At 34.0% G+C, this 18976-nt stretch overlaps 3 protein-coding genes across 18 annotated transcripts; 1 reads left to right on the forward strand and 2 right to left on the reverse strand.

Moving 5' to 3' along the window:
- Window positions 1-3388: 3388 nt before the first annotated feature.
- On the reverse strand, window positions 3389-10739 carry LOC112764460 (pentatricopeptide repeat-containing protein At5g57250, mitochondrial). Of its 16 annotated transcripts, none has more exons than XM_072223789.1 (6): window positions 7271-10723; window positions 6881-7021; window positions 6383-6471; window positions 5799-5891; window positions 3855-5338; window positions 3389-3655 (listed from the first exon to the last, which is right to left on the reverse strand). In XM_072223789.1, the coding sequence occupies exon 1, from the start codon at window positions 10589-10591 to the stop codon at window positions 7367-7369; it is 3225 nt and encodes a 1074-aa protein (XP_072079890.1). In that variant the 5' UTR covers window positions 10592-10723; the 3' UTR covers window positions 3389-3655; window positions 3855-5338; window positions 5799-5891; window positions 6383-6471; window positions 6881-7021; window positions 7271-7366. The 16 variants fall into 16 exon arrangements, with proteins under 16 accessions (XP_072079890.1, XP_072079901.1, XP_072079900.1 ...); XM_025810082.3 differs by having other exon boundaries at window positions 3634-4829; window positions 4967-5234; XM_072223800.1 differs by lacking the exon at window positions 5799-5891 and having other exon boundaries at window positions 3389-4829; window positions 4967-5234; window positions 7271-10729.
- On the forward strand, window positions 4153-5195 carry LOC112764014 (aspartic proteinase CDR1). Its single transcript, XM_025809534.1, has 3 exons — window positions 4153-4450; window positions 4536-4809; window positions 4940-5195. The coding sequence occupies exons 1-3, from the start codon at window positions 4153-4155 to the stop codon at window positions 5193-5195; spliced, it is 828 nt and encodes a 275-aa protein (XP_025665319.1).
- A 3938-nt stretch (window positions 10740-14677) lies between the features above and the next one.
- LOC112765243 (uncharacterized) lies at window positions 14678-18748 on the reverse strand. The gene is made up of 13 exons (XM_025811158.3): window positions 18283-18748; window positions 17994-18162; window positions 17817-17897; window positions 17485-17579; window positions 17299-17414; window positions 17094-17204; window positions 16381-16490; window positions 15927-16221; window positions 15741-15818; window positions 15594-15644; window positions 15396-15482; window positions 15192-15269; window positions 14678-15058 (listed from the first exon to the last, which is right to left on the reverse strand). Exons 1-13 carry the CDS (start codon window positions 18290-18292, stop codon window positions 15008-15010), a joined length of 1332 nt encoding a protein of 443 aa, XP_025666943.1. The 5' UTR covers window positions 18293-18748; the 3' UTR covers window positions 14678-15007.
- Window positions 18749-18976: the final 228 nt, after the last annotated feature.

The following is an 18976-nucleotide window of genomic DNA, read 5'->3' on the forward strand; positions in this document are numbered from 1 at the left end:
TTTAAAATTTTATTATGTCATCTTTACTTCATATTTTTTTTGTGATGATTTCATCCAATAATTATATGTCTCCTGATCGAATAAAGAAATTTTTGGTATATCCGTTGCTTACACTAAATTATTTTATCAGTTTGAAATAAGACAAATGATTATTATGAAAAGAGTAATTATCAGATTTTATGTTTGAATCATCAAATGGCCCGCGCGTAGTGCGAGTTATACACTAGTCTCAGATTAATAGGATTATAGCTCATTGCCCCATGATAGATGCACTGGTTGAAATGTGGCGTCGTAAGACGTACACTTTCCATCATCCACGTATTGAGTGCAGATTACATTAGAGGATGTCATGATGATCCTAGGACTCCAGTATCATGGCCAACCGGTGATTAGATCACCTGATAATAGTACAAGTGGACTAGAAAATAAGTGTCTAATGCAATTTAGCACATAATGTTACCATAAAGGGAGTGACATCAACTTGACATGGTTTCGCAGCCTAACGTGATAATTACCTTTGACTAATGGGGTTAGTAAGAAAATATATGTAAAATGTCACATAATGTTACTATTTGAAACAGCATTATTCTATGGAAAATCAAGAGTCATCGTGCACTGGAAATTTTTGTCATTGCTTCGATAGTTTTCTGGCATTAAAAAGTTCAATTGAGGTTTCGCATATTTTGTATATATGTACAGATTATTGTGTCGAGTATCATGATATGATTGCAAGGGCATAGATGATTTTCTAGTGCTGCTCCATATGTGGGCATGAGTATAAATGTCGTCAATAGGGTCTTTACTGTTAGATATTAATTTTCTGCTTGTATGTAGGTAAAATTTTAATTTGACGTGATTTTTAAATATTTTTTCTTTTTAATTACCTTCTGAAATTACAATTATGTGTTAGGTAGAATGATTATCAACCGAACAAAATTCAATACAGACATTGAACAATCCCTTATGTGAGGAGAAGGTTGGATGATCTTTCCTCGAATGAACTATGTGTTTTGTCATTTGTGTTTTTTACTCATACTGCAGTTGATTACTATTTATAACATTGTACTTTGATATATATTTTTTTTCTATGGGATGCATACAACTCACGCCCCTTCCACAATATATGATTCTTTACTAATTCTTTTAATTTGTGTATATCCTATTTTATTGTATAAATATTCTTAAATAATTATTTCATATATGTTTTTAAATAATTTTTGAACATGAATTATAGTTTTTGTATAAATATTTTTAATAATTATTAAAAATATAAATATATATAATTAATAAAAAAAGACCATGTTATTATAATATAATAGTATAATTATAAATAGACTAACTAAAATAGGAGTGTTATGCATTGAATAAAACAAATACCTATATTGTTATTATGTCATAATTAGGATACATTAATGGAATAATAGAAAGAGATAAATATTGAAGAAGCCATGTATATGCTCGTTTATCAACAAATATGTATGGCTATATTAATAAAAAAATATAAAGAAAATTTAACAAATTTAAAATATAAAAAAAAAACACAAAGTAAGATAATAAGAGAACATAGTTAAAATACGAATTAAAAAAATGGAGCTCCTGATTACATAGTATCATTTAAAATAACAAAATAATAGTAGAATGATAAAAACAAATTAACATATATAAAGGAAAAATAAGTACCAAAAAAATAATTTTGAGAAATTTAAAATAAAATATAAAATATAATAATAATGCAATAATTTTTTTAAAAAAATAATGCAATAGTTAGCTTCCTATTAGCGGTAATAAATAAAGTAGTAGATTATAGATTTTAATTTTTTGTTTTTACTTTTGTAAATATATATAATCCATTTGAAAATTAAAAAAAATGATTAACTTGACAGGTTAAAATAGAATTATGGTTTGTCAAATTTAAAAAAGAAAAAAGTATAGTACTCCTCAATAAAAGGTATTTAAAAGATGAATTGTACTTTTACAATCTTGCTCTTAAATAATTGTCCATTTATGATTAAAATTGTTTTATTTTAAATAAATTTAATTGAGCTTAAAATTTTGTTATTATTAATTTTTACCAAAAAGAATTTATTTTATTAACATTGAAAATCAACCCCAATATATTTGTATATATTTATATGTATATTACATATGTTTTCAATAAAGTAATCAATCATGCACCAAAATAATCGAAATCATAACACAAAAACATCAATCATTAATCAACTAATTTACTTTTGTGCCTTTATTTATATTTGATTATAAATGTGAGGGTAATAAAAAATCAGATGATCGGACAATAAATATTTGATATCCATATAAGATAATTAAATGTTCTATATTTTATAGGGTATTAGTTAAAAAGGAAAAAAATAGTTAATATTGTCTAATTCTTTTAAATAGTCAATTATTTAAGACTAATTAAATTTTAGAGAAAAGGACAAATAGGTCCCTGACCTTTTGTCCCGCAGACATTTCCGTCCCTGATCATTGAAAAATACTTTTAAGTCCCTGACCTTCACAAAATTTGGACGGATCAGTCCCTGACGGAGACATTTGGACGGATCAATCCCTGATGGAGGCATTTGGACGGAGGGACTGATCCGTCCAAGTTTTGTGAATGTCAGGAACTTAAAAGTATTTTTCAATGGTCAGGGACGAAAATGTCCGCGAGATAAAAGGTCAGAGACCTATTTGTTCTTTTCTCTAAATTTTATAAATGCAAAATATTTATAGCCTGTAGAAAGCTTCGTTTTAAATCCCCAATCCCCCCCCCCCCCAAAAAAAACAAAAAAAATGTCACCTTTTAATTTATTTGTCATATATCAACTGCTCTAAACAAATGTGTACATTTTGTTTCAGATACAATCACACTCAATGCATGTTCAACTTAAATCCATACGAGTAAAGTATCGTTTTTGTCCCCAACGTTTGGGGTAAGTCTTATTTGTGTCCCTAACGTTTAAATCGTTCTATTTGTATCCTTAACGTTTATAAAAGTGATTCAATGTTATCCTACTATCAATTATACTAACAAATCAAATTATATTTTTCATTTATTCTTACTTGGATGTATTCATTCTCAATTAAGTCTCACTTGGATGTGTTCGATTTTAATATTATACCCACTATTTGTGTTTAGATTTAATTATGTCCCTAGAAAAGTAAATTATGTAAATGTTGTAGGAATTAGTTTCAACATTTGATGAGGTATTTTTCGGAGTAGATCATCGATTCTATCCCAGACATTTGTATTCTAACTTCAAGAAGAGATTTTTAGAACTCAAACTAAAACGCTCATGATGTCTAATTGACGGCAAGATAACATTGAATCACTTTTATAAACGTTAGGGATACAAATAGGACGATTTAAACGTTAGGGACACAAATAGAATTTACCCCAAACATTGGGAACAAAAACGATACTTTACTCGATCCATATTTATTTAGAATGCAATAATCAAATGTCAATTGAAGTCACTATATACAAACATTTCCCTTCTTAAAAATATCATCAAACCATAACACATGCTCCTTGTTCTCCAGAATTGTTTGGCAGAGGATGTATTAAACAAAATGTCACAACAATCATGCATTTCCACTTTTGAAACCTCTCTTAGTTTACAAACCTGCCATCAATTTTCTTTTGTTCAAATCATACCTGCAATGCAACCATTTCAATTGGTAATAGAGTAATGACTTCAAGCTTATACATATACATATTAGACAAAATCCTTGTTTACTATATATATTGTTAACATGTCTTAGAAAGTTGTATCTACAACTTGCCAAAAGCCATTTCAATTAACTGAAGGTGGAATGACACTTGTCATTGAAACTTCGATTCTTTTGTTACTAACCTTCTCAACCTGGTGTTTCTCAATATCTATCAGCACCAATTCTTCAACAACCACATCCTTGGCTAAATTACCAAATGCTACAACTGCAAAACCTAAAAGATTGGTCACCAAACTCATTCATCAAAGATCTGTTCACCATCCACACTACAACCAAAGTGAAACAGCCAAAGAAAGGATCGAACTCGACATCCAGCATTCCATTGCACGTGTCATGTATTTGCATGCGAGGATTGAAGGAACTATGGCCACCAGCGACCATAGGACTCAACTTTCTCCCTCCTCGTCTGGTAGAACGATAATGGCAAATATCTCGGTAGGCCAACCTCCCACCCCACAGCTAGTTGTGATGGACACTGCCAGCGAAATCTTCTGGATTATGTGCAACCCTTGCACGAATTGTGATCAACATTTGGGTCAACTTTTTGGCCCTTCAAAGTCTTCCACCTACACCCAATTATGCAGGACACCTTGCGGCTTTCGAGGCTGCAATTGCCACCCCTTGGATAGGTCACCGTTCAGTATCACTTATGCAGACAATTCGTCTGCATCAGGAACCCTTGACTATGAAACGCTAGTCTTTGAGACATCTGACGAAGGTTCCATTCAAATACCAAACATAGAAATTCGGGTGTGGCCGCGCCACTGTGTACAATAATGATCCAGGGTATAATGGAATACTAGGACTAAACGATGCACCTATGTCTTTGGCATCACAAATAGGCCATAAATTCTCTTACTGCATAGGAAGCCTAGCTGACAAAAGTAGTAATTACAACCAACTGATCCTAGGCGAAGGAGCAGATCTTGAAGGCTATCCAACCCATTTTCAAGCTCTTCGTGGCATGTATTACATCACCATGGAAGGCATAAGTGTAGGAGAAAGGAGGCTCGACATTCCTCCTGCAACTTTTGAGATGAAAGAGAATGGCGCGGGTGGTGTCATCATTGACACAGGGTCTACGCTCACCTACCTACCTGATGATGTGCAAAATTTACTATACAAGGAATATCCTTGGCGGGTCCTTTAGGAAAGTTATAATCGAAACTTATCCCTGGCTATATTGCTATTTGGGGGTTGTGAGTAGAGATTTAGTTGGATTTCCAGTGGTTACCTTCCATTTTGCTCAAGGTGCAGATTTGGCTTTGGACACTGGAAGCTTCTTTGAACAGCTCACAGACAGCGTATTCTGCATGGCTATAGGTCCAGTCAGTGCGACTGGCGTCGACAACCGATCTTCTGTTATCGGCTTATTGGCTCAGCAGGGTTACAATGTTGGATATGACCTTGTTAACCAGATTGTTTACTTTCAAAGAATTGATTGTCAACTGCTTAGTGGCTGATGGAAGTCTATGCATTCCAAAACGAAGCGACCAAATTTCCTGTTAAGCATTGAATGAGAGCTCAGAACCAAATACTTCTACACTGATGTCAACAGCAACTGAGCAAGGCCATGCTATTTCTCAAAAGTGCATCATAAAATTAACTGTTGAAAAATACAATGGGCATTAGAACAATTGATTACTAAGCGACTATTGGCATCACAAAGAACAAAGTGTTACATGCTGTGCGTGTGCATGTGGCCATGTGAAAAGTAACAAGGACTTATACTTACAGGCTTACAGCAACAAAAACACGGTTAAAGAAAAACTGCCATGTCCCTAAAAGTATATTGCATACATACTTTCTGAAATCAATTGAATAAAAGATAATATGGCAGTGGAGACTCAGAAAACTAAAGAACCAAATCACATACTTCTGATATCAACATGTTAACAGATAAAATAAGAAGTGCAAACCATAATCTGTCTCACCAAAAGCTCAAACTCACAATGTGACAACATATTATAACAACCTGAGTATAAACTAGTAACTGTGGCAACATAATGTGGAATGCTGTGCACCGGGCTCCCTTTCCCTTAGATTTATGATCTGAGGCAACATACCTGTTTGACAAAGTAATAAAAGAAATTCTCTATGGCCTCACGAGCTTAAGGCAGAAAGCCAATGCTTCACACCGACCCAATCAGAAGCTAAATCTTGCATATAAAATAGAGGGTTTCAACTTCGGAACAAGGGGAATTCCCTCCAATCAAAGAATGGGCTAAAAATGGAACCAAAATTAAGAAGGGTATAAAAGTCTTTTCAAACATTTAGATACCAAATGATTTCCAATCAAATACATAGGAAAATGACAAGATCTGGCGGAAAAAATAAAGTAATACCCAATTTGATCTGATCTATAAATGAAATCACTTCATTCTTTTCTTTAAATACCCAAAAAAGAAAAAGAGATCTGATTTAAGAATGAAATCATTTCTGGTTCTTTGTCATTCAAAACTCCTCCATGAAGGGCAAAAGGCATTAGGATTAAGGTAGATTTCATTTGTTTGAAGACAACCATTCTCTGGTTAAAAAGGAAGTTCAGGCAGGGAGGGAAGAAGTGTAAGGAAATGAAAGAACAAACTGAAAATACAACTCAATCCACTTTAAAATACTAAAAAAAATTGTCTCCAGAAAAAGTACTTACATTTGATCTCCACAAATGCAGAGCATGACTTTTTTAATTTCAAGCTTAAAGCAGCAATTAGCATGTAATCAGGTGCCTGCTCCTATTATCTGTTGTCATAAGAAAACATTAAGCATTCTTAAGTGCAAATCCTTTACTACATAAACATATGGTGCCTGTAAGTTATCGAAAGACATGAATGCACCCATGTCATACTGATAATGACCACACTTCCTAATCCACAAAAATGCTACGAAAGAGCTGTGTCTCTATATGTTCATTTAGAACCCAAAAGAATTTGCCTCTTGTTTTTGTATAGAAGTACTATCTTAGCCCACCAATATGTATATGCATTGCCTAATATTAATTAAAAACCAATAGAATAAAAATTAAATTTCATCATCCTCCTGGCCTACGTATCTAAAACTAAAAAAGAAAAGTTCAATTGTAATAGTGAAGCTCTTAATTACGTGCAAAGGTTTATAACTCAAGTTAAATCAAAGTTGAGCATGTATTTACCATTTATATATCTTACAGGTCAGATACGGATCCCTTGCACTCCAATTGGCACCCTATTGTCCTTTTCAGACTGGTTGTGCGGTCAAAGAAACTGGAATGACAGAGGGCTAGGACATCATTTTCTCGTTTATCTGGTTGATGCTGCAATGAAAATTTGAGAACTTTTTTACTGTAGCGAGGACTATAAAGCTAATCCGAGATAATCAAATAAAAAAGGGCAATTGTGAACATAACAGTTGAGCAAGGCAAGCTTAAGTTGTCTAAGAAGTTATGAACTTGTAAAAAGGTCAAATCAGTCTATCATATGCTAATGTTCTGTAATACTTTGACCTGAAACGAATGTGATTATAAATATATACTGAAAACTTAATTATGAGGAAAAATATATACCTGCAGATGTCAACTGTGTGATCTCTCCTGGCATTAAAAATAGAGAATTTCCCACATTGAAAGAATTCATTTTCTCTCTTCTTTCTTATGTTCAGCTCATCGACTTAGGTGGGAAAGCATTCCCTTAGCTACTTGATTAGCTTTCTGTAGCTCCCCTTTGGCACAATGTGTGGCAATCATGGAATAATAGAAGTCAAAGTTGAGTGGCCGGGACCTTGTCACATGACTATCATTATTTATTGTAAGATCACTTTCAACGCTAGCATCACAAGATCCAAAATCCAAACCGGTTCTACAAGAGGAGGATAGAGGCCTTGAAGATTGTAAACCAGCGTTTAGCTCAGAAATGTTCCTCTGTGCGTGAGCTCCTTGATTATATGTAGATAACCTTAGAACAGGATAAAGTGTGCTTGCAATTTCATTAAGAACTGTAAGGGCTTCTTGAATACTTCCTTGCTCACACAAAATGGCAAGAAAGCCACCTATTGACTCATTATCAACCTCATTGTTAACTATGTTAATTATCTCTTCAATATTCTTCGATTTGAGCATTTCTCTCAAGACGCTCCTAGCTTCTTCCATCCGTCCCTTTGAACATAAGCCTCTTATCAAGTACAAGAACCCAAAAAAATCAGGTGATACATCCTTCCTCTTGAACTCGTAATAGAATTGAAGTGCTCCTTCCATGTTGCCCTTTTGGCAATGGCAATTTATGACAGCACTAACCGTCAAGCTGTCAGGCTCAATATATTTTGTCTCCATATCGTTTAGAAGCTCGAGCGCATTCTCTAATTGACCAAACTTTGAAATACCCTCAAGTAGTGAATTGTAAACTTGTGTTTTTGGTTGAAAGCCCTTCAGGACCATTTTACTGAAAACATGCTCAGCATCTACCAGATATCCCTCCCTACTCAGTGCATAAATTAATGTGGCATAAGTTATTTCAGAGGGTATCAAATTAAGTTTCTCCAATGAATCAAATAGCCGAAATGCTTCAATAAGACGTCCCTCATGGCACAATCCATTTATTATAGAATTATATACAACTATGTCTAACGTGATCCCTTTCTTTTCAACAAAGGCACAAAGATCCAATGCTTTATTGAGATATCCTCCCTTGCATAAGGCATCAATCAGATTGGCATAATCAGCATACATGACTTGTAAACTATCTTGAGTCTTTACCACAAGCTTATATGCATCTAAAGCTCTACCTTCCTTTATCAGAATCCTGAGGATGGAGACCGGAAGGGTGATTGGGTTTTCCATAAATTGAAGGGCACTATGAATATCTTTTAAACATAGGTAGCATGCTAGTATCCTTCGCATCATTGGATCAACTAGGCCATATTCTTTTAGAAAGATATTCAATAGGGGCAGCATGTGCTCCCTATTCCTGTTACTAAGATAGCTTCTCAAAATAGAATAATAAGAGTTTCTTGTAACGTATAAACCTGTCTTTCTCATCATCAAGCACAAGCGATATGCATCCTCAAGAAATCCTCTTCTGCACAATAAAAAGATCGCATCATTACATACTGACTCATATGAGTCTTGGCCCAATCCTTCCATTGTGTAAACTAAATCTAAAACCTCTTTTGCACCCTTTTCAGTGAGAATTGTCCTCATTAGCATCCTAAATGTATATCTACTTAACTCCAGTCCTTTATCATTGAGTTCGACTAATGCCTCAATGGCCATTTCTACCATACCCTTCTTGCAGAGGCCATGAATAATACTAGTGTAGCATACAGGTGAAGAGAATGATGTTTTTCTGAAGTCGTCAAACATCACAAGTGCCTCGTCAATTCTACCTACCTTGCAATACTGATCAATCATTGTGCAATAAGTAACAGAATTCGGAACCAGGCCCATTTCTGGCATTCCTTTGTAAAGAGCATAAACATCTTCAAAAGCCCCCATCATAAACAATGCTTTGATCAACACATTGCACATTATGATATCCATGGCGATTCCAGCTTCTTCTAGTCGCCTCTTTGTCTGCAAAATCCCCGGAGTGTTCTCTTCTTCGGTATAACCGTGCAACAATGTGCTGTACGTAATCACGTCTGCAGCCACATCTTTCGATAACTCATCTGCCTCAGATGTCCTCCCGAACTTGCACAAACCATTTATTATGGTATTATACGTAACAACACTAGGACTAACCCCTCTTTTCTCCATTTCAACAAATAGCTTAAAGACACTACCAAAATCTCCAATCCGACAATACCCATCAATCAAAACTGCATACACAAACTCATCCAACTCAATTCCCAACTCACCTATCCTCTCGAAAACACCACGTGCTTCCTCAAATTTACCCTTCTTACAATAAGCAGATATTATTGCAGTGTAAGTGACCTTATTGGGTCTCTTCCCTTCCTTTATCATCTTAGCCAAGATCCCGAATGACTTCTCCACATCGCCTAACTTCGAAAACCCATCAATGAGTATAGTATAACTCACATAATCATGATCGATACCCTTCACCACCACCATTTCCCTCATCTTTCGAAAAACCTCCACCAAGTCATTTCCTTTAACATACCCACAAACCCAAACACTATACAAAACAACATCCAAACCGATCCCATCCTCCTCCATCCTCCTAACCATACCACAAACCTCATCAAGCCTCCCCAACCTAACAAGTGCACCAACAATTGCAGTTAAAGTAACCAAGCCGGGCCTCAACAGTGCCCCAGAACCCACAGCATTGTCATAAAACCCTAACGCAAGTTCAGGCTTCCCAATCCTACAAAACCCAGAAATCACAGAGCTACAAACAAAATCATCAAAAGGGTACCTTACCCTATGATCTGTCATGATCTCCAGCACCTCCATTGTCATGCCTAGGTCCCCCTGAGAAGAGAGCCTGTGAATAAGAGAAGAGAAAGTGAGAGGAGAGGGCAAAACGCCACCGTTTTGGAGGCAATAGCGTAGAAGAAAGAGTGCCCTATGAGGGTCATGGTGGGTACGGATGAGTGTGTCCCAGATGCGAGGATGGGAATGGGTGAAGTGAGTTAAGATGAGATTCTCGGCATCTTGGAAGCTTCTAGAATGGAGGAGTGCCCACGTGAGGATGGAGTGGGTGGTAGGGTTAGTGGGGATGAGTGTGGCAGTGGTGAAGAGGTGGATGATGAGGTTGAACTTGCGGTGGCGGAGGAGGGAGAGGAGGAATATGTTGATGGATTTCAGGGTTGGGGTGAATCCACGCTTCAATAATGTTTGGAGTGAATGGTTCTTTGAGGAGCACGAAGAAGAAGAAAAAGAAGAAGAAGAGGAGGAGAATGGTCTTCTTGTGTAGAACATGTTCATGGGAGGGAATAACGGTATTCAGTCAGAATCGAAGATGGTGAAGTGCAACTGAACTCAACATGAAACTCTCTCAGCCTAGCCCAGTTTTGGTCGGACTCTCCAAATAGGCAATGCCATAGTTGGACACAAATGATAGTTGCTTCCTGACCAAAAAAGGAAAAAAAATAAATGATAGTTGCTTGAATTGTTAGAAAATGGATCCTCTTAATTTTTTTTAACAATTGAGAGAGTAAAGTGTAATCTCTCACTATTAATTGTTATAAGTGAGACCAAGAGAAAACATAAAAGAAAGTATATTGAAGGGTTATACATCACACTTTACTTTTTGTTATGTGTCATGTCGAGGATGTAACTTTGACAAACCAAAAAAACACATAAATTCTTTGATAGAGAGCTTTTAGGATAGAAACTCAGGGAAGTTAATTTCATGTAAAATTGATAGCTAAGAGTCGTTAAATGATTTAACAGGTTTGACTAAATTATCATCTAACAGATCTCATTTATCAACTTCACATGAAGTTAACTACACCCTTAGTTATCAGAACTGAACCGGTAATCAATTTGATCATATGACTGGGTCACCAGGTTACTGGTTCAACCGGTGGGTCACTGATTTACCTGATTAACTCGGTCATAATTTAAAAAATATAAAATTATATAAATAAAATTAAAATCATGTGTTAAAACCAAAGTTTTAAAAACCGGATCGGTCATCGAACCGTTCTGATCACTGGTTCATTAATTTACTGGTTCAACCGTGATCTAACCGAAAAATCTGTTTTATAATAAAATAATAAATAAATATAAATAAACACCTAAATACATACTTGTAGTCTAATACAAACTTACTCATTCCATAAGAAAATCATCCCCATCTAAAGCAAAATGCAATTCCAAACACGGAATACTATTCAATAAGTCAATACTGTTCAAACAAAATGCAATTCTAATCATTTAATAAGTTAATACTGTACAATCCTTACAACTGAGTAGCAAGACCTCTTCTGCAATTAAGCTCAACCTAATCACTGAACCAAACCTTCTCAAAACATAACAATTATCAAAATTTATCACAATCTAAACTTATATCTAACAAATATATTATCTAAACTTTTATAATTTTGATAATTGTTAGATATAAGTTTAAATTATGATAAATTTTGATAATTATGTTTTGAGAAGGTTTGGTTCAGTGATTAGGTTGAGCTTAATTGCAGAAGAGGTCTTGCTACTCAGTTGTACGGATTGTACAGTATTAATAAGGTTCTGAGAACTGGATCGGTCATTAAACCGCTCTAGTTACTGGTTCAATTGGTCTAACAGTGGTTCAACCAAAAAAACTGTTTTAGAATAAAATAATAAATAAATTATAAATATCCTAAAATATAGAAACAACTTGTGAGTGACTATTGAAAGAAATGCCAATTCAAATAGTACAAAGTGTGAAGATATCAGATAATACCATGATATATTGAAAGAAACCCAATAAACAACACTATAATCTCTGTTGCAAGAAGTCCTGAGAGAATGCTAAATTAAAACAGTAAATACAGAAAGTAACATTTCAAAGAGAGATAACAAGTAGATCAATTCTCAAAACTCTTAATTGTTATTATCCTATTCCGCAACATATGCAAGCTATAATGTACAAATACTTCGTTTCTACTCAAATATCTATACCATAGGCGGATCTGCATCATATACTATTAAATTAAACTTTCTAATTGTGACTATAGTTTTGATAAAATTGCCGTATTTACATATTCCTATTTGTACAAAACGGAAGGCAAGACTAGCTAGCTTTAATTCTCTTACAAAAAACTAGTATAACTTGAAAAACAACAATGATAAAGCCATGAAGAGATTCTATTAGTTCCTACTAAACAAAATTAGATCAAAACTAAGGGTGAATTTTCAGTATTAAGAAATCAACTGTGTCTCTTGAATCTCCAATTAAATTATGCCAGTAATCCAAAGAGTTGACTTACTATACAATGAACGAGTGCAGAAATAGAAGGAAAGATGAAGAGGTACCATAGAGCAGGAAAATAGTTAGTTTTCTTGTTCCTGCGAGTGTGAGCACGCGCTGACGCTGCGAAAATCCTTTTGCTGGTTCATATTGCCATTTTCCTTCTCAGTTCTGATAAAGAACATTGATAATTGAGAAAGATGATCAACACAACGTAAGTGAAGAGTGAAGAGCGAACATTGACAATTGAGAAAGATAATCAACACAGCAGAGACACAAAACACACAACAGCACACCAGAACCCAGAATCCACAGCAGCAGCACAGCCAGAAAATTAATAGCAGCACAAAATTAATACTACCAACAACATTCAGCATTCAGCATTCAGCATTCAAAAAAGATATATTTGCGTGTAATTATCCTTTTTGCTCTCCATCCAAAATAAGAACGATTAGACGAGGCGTTTCATTTCTTTCTATTTATTAAGGGTAAAGATTTTAAATGGTCTAAAAAAAAGATTGAATCTATAATACTTTTTAAATTGTTGTTTCGACTGGGAAAAGAAAAATCATAAGAATTTTTAGTTATATGTCCTGATTTAGTTATTTAGTGCAATATAATTAATTAACATTCAGTTTTCACTACAATAATGATAAAATTTTACTATAATTTTAAAACAATTATAAGCACATGCAATTTCAAAGAATTTCGCCTAATCCACCTAAGATGGTGATTTTGAACTTTGCTTAAGAGTTCAGACTTAAGAGGATAGTGATTCACAAATGGGGGGTTGTGTCGGGGAAGGGGGGTGAGTGACTGAACGTTGGGTTTTTTTTTTTTAAAAATCAAAACCGCGCCGTTTATCAGAAACCGGTCCAGTCCAATCGGCATTCAGTAGTTTTCGAGCAATTTCCAAATGGACGGTTATTAACAATGGATTAGATCGTTTTCATCGCTGGTTCTCAATTGAACATGTTTGACCGGTCGGTCCAATCTGATTTTTAGAACTATGAGTATTAACTTATTAAATGATTAAATTGACTTATTGAATAGTACTATGTATTTGGAATTGCATTTTACTTTAGATGATGATGATTTTCTTATGGAATGACTAAGTTTATATTAGACTACAAATATATATTTGAGTGTTTATTTATATTTATTTATTATTTTATTATAAAACATTTTTTTTAGTTAGACCATAATTAAATTGGTTGAACCAATAAATTAATGAATCAGTGACCAAAATAGTTTGATGACCGATCCAATTTTTAGAACCTTAGTATATATATTATAAACATATAATGCACATTAATATTTTTGTTTTCCATATTAAAAAAATTAGCGAATCAACCATAACTTATGTTCATATTTTCAATCATGTTCAAACTTCAAAGTAATATGTTTGTTACGAGTCTTTCAGGTAGTGTTTGTTTTGAGGTACTGGAACAGAAACAGAAATATTAACACTCAATATCATGCTTGTTAGTTTAGAGACTGGTACTAAAATTTTAGTCTCTGTCTCCAAAATTTTAGTATTTTAGTACTTCCAAAAAGTGAGACACAGGAGATTAAAATTTTTTAAGATGGAAACTGAAACTTTAATTACATTTTATACCTAAAATACCCCTATTTTAATTAATTAATTCTAACTTTATCCTTTATACAAATTAAATTAGAACTTCATTCTTATTTCGGTCTCTATCTCTCACATTACACTAAACACAATACTAAGACTTATTTCAATCTGTGTCTCCATCATTGTCTCTCATCTAGACACTACCTTAGAATTTGAAGTTTTTCGAAATACTCAAACCAAACTCAAAGTCAATTAGCGAAATTTGCTATTATCTTTTCGTAAACAAAGCCTAATTTATTATTATATCTAAACATAATTAATGTATAAAAAAAATTTACATAAAATATTCAAACAACAAATTACTTTTACTTTAAAAAAACTTAAAAATCACTTCAAAAAAAACTTTTTTTAAAACTCATTCAAACAAACACAATACATAGTCAATATAAAATATACATTAAAAATATATAATGCACATTAATATTTTTGTTTTCCATACTAAACAAAACAAATTAAACATAAGCGAATCAACCTTATGTTTTGTATTTTCAATCATGTTCAAAGCAATTTTATTTGAAGCCTTTCCAAATCATCAACCAAACTAAAGTCAACTAGCTAAATTCGCTATTGATTTTTCTTAAACAAATTGGCCTACCTATATTATTGCTTGAAAAAGAGACCATTACACATAAAGCCGTATTGTCAGCTGCAGATATGCCCTGGTGACTTAATATAGGTATACATTTTTCTTTATCATCAATGTCAAAGCAATATCAATCTAAAGTCACAAAGCTGAAGAATAAAATTAAATGAAATGAATTGTCAAATCCCCTCCATATGACACAATTATTGTTGTTCCCACTGCAGCTCAAGCCTCCTCCTCAGGGACACTGACAGCATAGTGGCCGAAGTTCCTTCCCTGTTAATATCACCAAATAAATGAAGAATATAAGAATTGTTTCTTGCATCAAAAGTTATGTTTGTTGTCCAATTTTCAGATGATATAATGTATTTCAACAGGATTATAGAAGTGAATGAATAAGTATACCAACCTCAGCTTGCAAACGCTGCTTATTAAGATATTGGGTTCTAGCCTTGTTCAGTACTGAATTTGGAGACTTAAACAATCTCTGCAAGTACAATGTGCAGTCAATAACTCTCTAGTCAAGGCACCTACTAGATGCAGTCAATAACTCAACAGATAAATGGCAACAATAATGCAAAAGAAATGAGCATTATCACTCGCACAAACTTACCTTCTCACCACCAGACATTCTCTGTTCGCTATTATTGAACTTTCTCTTCGGCGTGAAATCAAAGACATCATGAAGGAACTCATTTTCCTATTTTGACAAGCGAGAACAGTACCAAGAGAAAAGGGGGAAACAACCATCAATATCAGCATTTTAGCAGATCAGAAATTCATTCAGAAATTAAATCAAAGAGCAACCAACCTGCATATGCTTAATAAACCCACCCCCAAGAAAGTGCTTGAGAAAATTTAACTGCACAAGATCTGCATGTTAGAATGCTTAAGTGCAGAATATCACCGCAAATTTTTTAATTTGGAAAAAAACAAAGATGAAAGAATGCAAGAAAACCTGAATCATTTGGGACCACGATGATGTCTGCAAGGAATCACCACCAATCTTTGTTGAAGTTTCGGGGGAGTAACCATACTAACATAACAAAGTAAGATCAGAACATAAATACTAGATTCACAAGACGATGAATGACTTCTGTTATCATAGTAATATTAACTAATGAATAAAATGAAATTAAAATACCTCAAAAAATTCTAAAATATCTCGGAACAAGTTCCTCTGGCTATTAAGATCCTTTTTGGCAGAACCCTTGCCACCGGCCTCCACAGAAAGGTCTCTGCATTGATTTATGACCTTCCCTTTCAATCCTTGTAAACATATGTAACTTTCTTGTGTTTTACTCTCTTCTGCACTCCTAGAATCAGTATAAAATTTCTCTGTAGTTCCAATCTCAAAAATAAGAGCCAGAGCTTCACCAGCAGCAATTCGTACAGTCCGATCTTCCTTGTCCAGAAGACCCGATAAATAAGATATTTGACTACATCAAGAATAAAAATAATAAGATTGATCCAAGGAAGTGATGCATAAAATAAGATTGGAAGCAAAGTCTTTTCCTCTATGAGAGGAGTACATTGGCCCATTACTCGTTCAGCAATGAAATAAAAATAAATGTGGTAGTCAAGAATATTGAGCTTACTTTTGCCAATTTTTTGAATTTAGGTTCATATCGTCCATGGTAGAGAGGAGAAAAGACCACGAAGACACCACAGAAGTTATTAATTGGGCAGATGGTTTGACTGCAACCACCTAAACCATGAAACAAATGAGGCAGTAAATAGAATGAACAATTCCATACACCAAGGTGGAAGTGGAAAAAATGCTGTCATCATACTTAGGCTTGGCAAAGCTTTTCAAATAGGTGCTTGTGCTTTTTAAAAGCTCAAGCTCCTCATTTTGTGTTTGGTAAATCAAAAAGACCATGTGCTTGTGCTTGCAGCTTTTAAAAGATAAAAGATCGGGATACTTTTGAAAGCACCTAAGATAGAGCTTTTCAAAGTTGACTTGTGCTTTTCAAAATTTAAAAGTCTAATATAACCTCATATGTTAACTATTGTAGTATTTTCAAATTTAATGCTTGCATTTATGTCTATTATAGTATTTTTAAATTTTAAAAACTATTTTACCAAACGCAATTGTTGTTGCTTGTGTTTATTAAAAGCTATTTTTAATTTGATTTACCAAACATAAATGCTACAACTTTTAAAAAACTTTACCAAACTAAGCCTTAGCATACAAACACTGAACATGGGAGAATTACTATTGGGAACATATTAGACCGGCAAGACAATCCTACTAGCAGATGTTGATAAGTGGATAAAACAAATTAGTATGGTAGAAAAAGTTGCTTACATTGGAACCTAATTTGGGATGGATCACTCGCCACATGATATCCATTGACTGTTCGGTTTCTTCTTGATCGATCCCTCCAACAAAGGTTATTATAGCCAAGCATTCAAGCAACTACAAAAACAATTGGCATCAACCAAATAAGATCCAACTAAATAACAGAGACTCTCCATGAAAAACTTTCACACAGGATTTCGCAATTACTCACCGAGGGTATCTTTGAAACATCTGACTTGGACGCAAGAGATTCATCTAGAGGACGAACTGATTCTTCAAATATTTCACGTGCATTATTGCCGCATCCAACAGTCAAGGCCAAACAACCTGAAAAAGAATTAAGTATTTAATGATATGAACGTAACATGAAACATAAGCAAGTTACTTAAAATCTTACCAATGGCGTGCGATGCCAAAGATATCTCCTTAGCAGATGCTTTTTTAGATCCTTTTTTTAATGAAGCAAGACAATGGTGTAGTAAGGTAGCAAATCTGATCAAGAAAAGCACGGCATGTTATGATAACCAATTTTTTTTTTTGGGAAAGACATCAATACGTATAGCATCAAGGCCTAAATACGGAATAGGAAACCAAAAACTAAAGGGAAACATCTACTCACCCCCAACCCCCGCACCCTTATTGCTATGGGAAAACTCATAACCACAAAAGACCACAAAAACAATTGCTAAATAAATAAAAGATTTTATAAGCCAGTTGATAAATTCTTACTTCTTCTCCACAAAGTCATGCTGAATATTGCTATTGAATGCATCAATGATCGATGACAAAGCATTCTCCCTTGTGGAACCCCTTTCATTCAAACAACACATATCAATCATCGATTCAGAATATCAAAGTCTAGCTCCATGTGCATTCAATTTTCTTTTGACGGGCAAGTAAAGTTACCTTTTCTCATCTAAGGCATCCAGAGCTTGGTCGAGAACAGAATCTTGATAAAATTGCACATCTTCACCCCCATACACCGACATCATATCAGAACGCGAAGTTGATGACGAAGTCACGCTACTATCATCATCGGTATCGAACATTGCAGCACTTTTCCGTTGAGAATTACCTGAACCATCAAGAAACCAGTAATAATTAGACATTTAAATAGGTATATTCAATTGAATTAAATCAAATCATTTTGGTTAATGAGATATGGAAGAAAAAAAACCCTAGAATCGCGGCTTACGTTTTCCCATGGTTTTAGGGCTCTGTATGTATGCTTTGATTTGTTGAAGGGTTTTATGTATTATTTGTAAGGTGTTACAAGAAAGAATCGGAATTTGAAATGGCGAAGGGTGAACAAGTACGAGGATTGGAAGAAGCAGAACTAAAAGGAATTAGAATCGGGATGAAGAAGCGTATAAACAACAACAACACTGGGTTTGACTCTGATGGTGAATAAGCCATTAAAATACTGCGGTGAAATAGGAATCTGAAAACTTCTCTCTGAGAGAGGGATTAGAATCAGGATTAGGATTATTATATAGATGTGGATGTAGATATAATTGGACGGAACCCTAAAAAAGACAGGTTTCGATCAAACCAGGAGGCTCGACTGCGATAGAGAGAAAAATGGTGAAATACAACTTAAGTTTCTTCAAATTTTAACCCCCGTTTTTTTGGATTTTCATTTTGAATAACATTTTTGTTTTAAGATTAATAAATATATCTAAAAAATTTATATTTTTAAAAATATGATGCTTGAAAATTTATATTTAGATATCACAAAAAGTTATTTATTTAGTGTTATAAATGGTTAGGAATTTTTTTTAATAGATTTTTAGATATTATTTTTAACAAGTCTCAAGATTAAATTAAGATAAGTTTATTTTAGCTTATATATTTTTGAAAATAAATTCTTAATTTCTAAAATAGTGCTA

The sequence above is a fragment of the Arachis hypogaea genome, chromosome 17 (assembly GCF_003086295.3).
Source record: "Arachis hypogaea cultivar Tifrunner chromosome 17, arahy.Tifrunner.gnm2.J5K5, whole genome shotgun sequence".
Taxonomy (NCBI): Eukaryota; Viridiplantae; Streptophyta; class Magnoliopsida; order Fabales; family Fabaceae; genus Arachis; species Arachis hypogaea.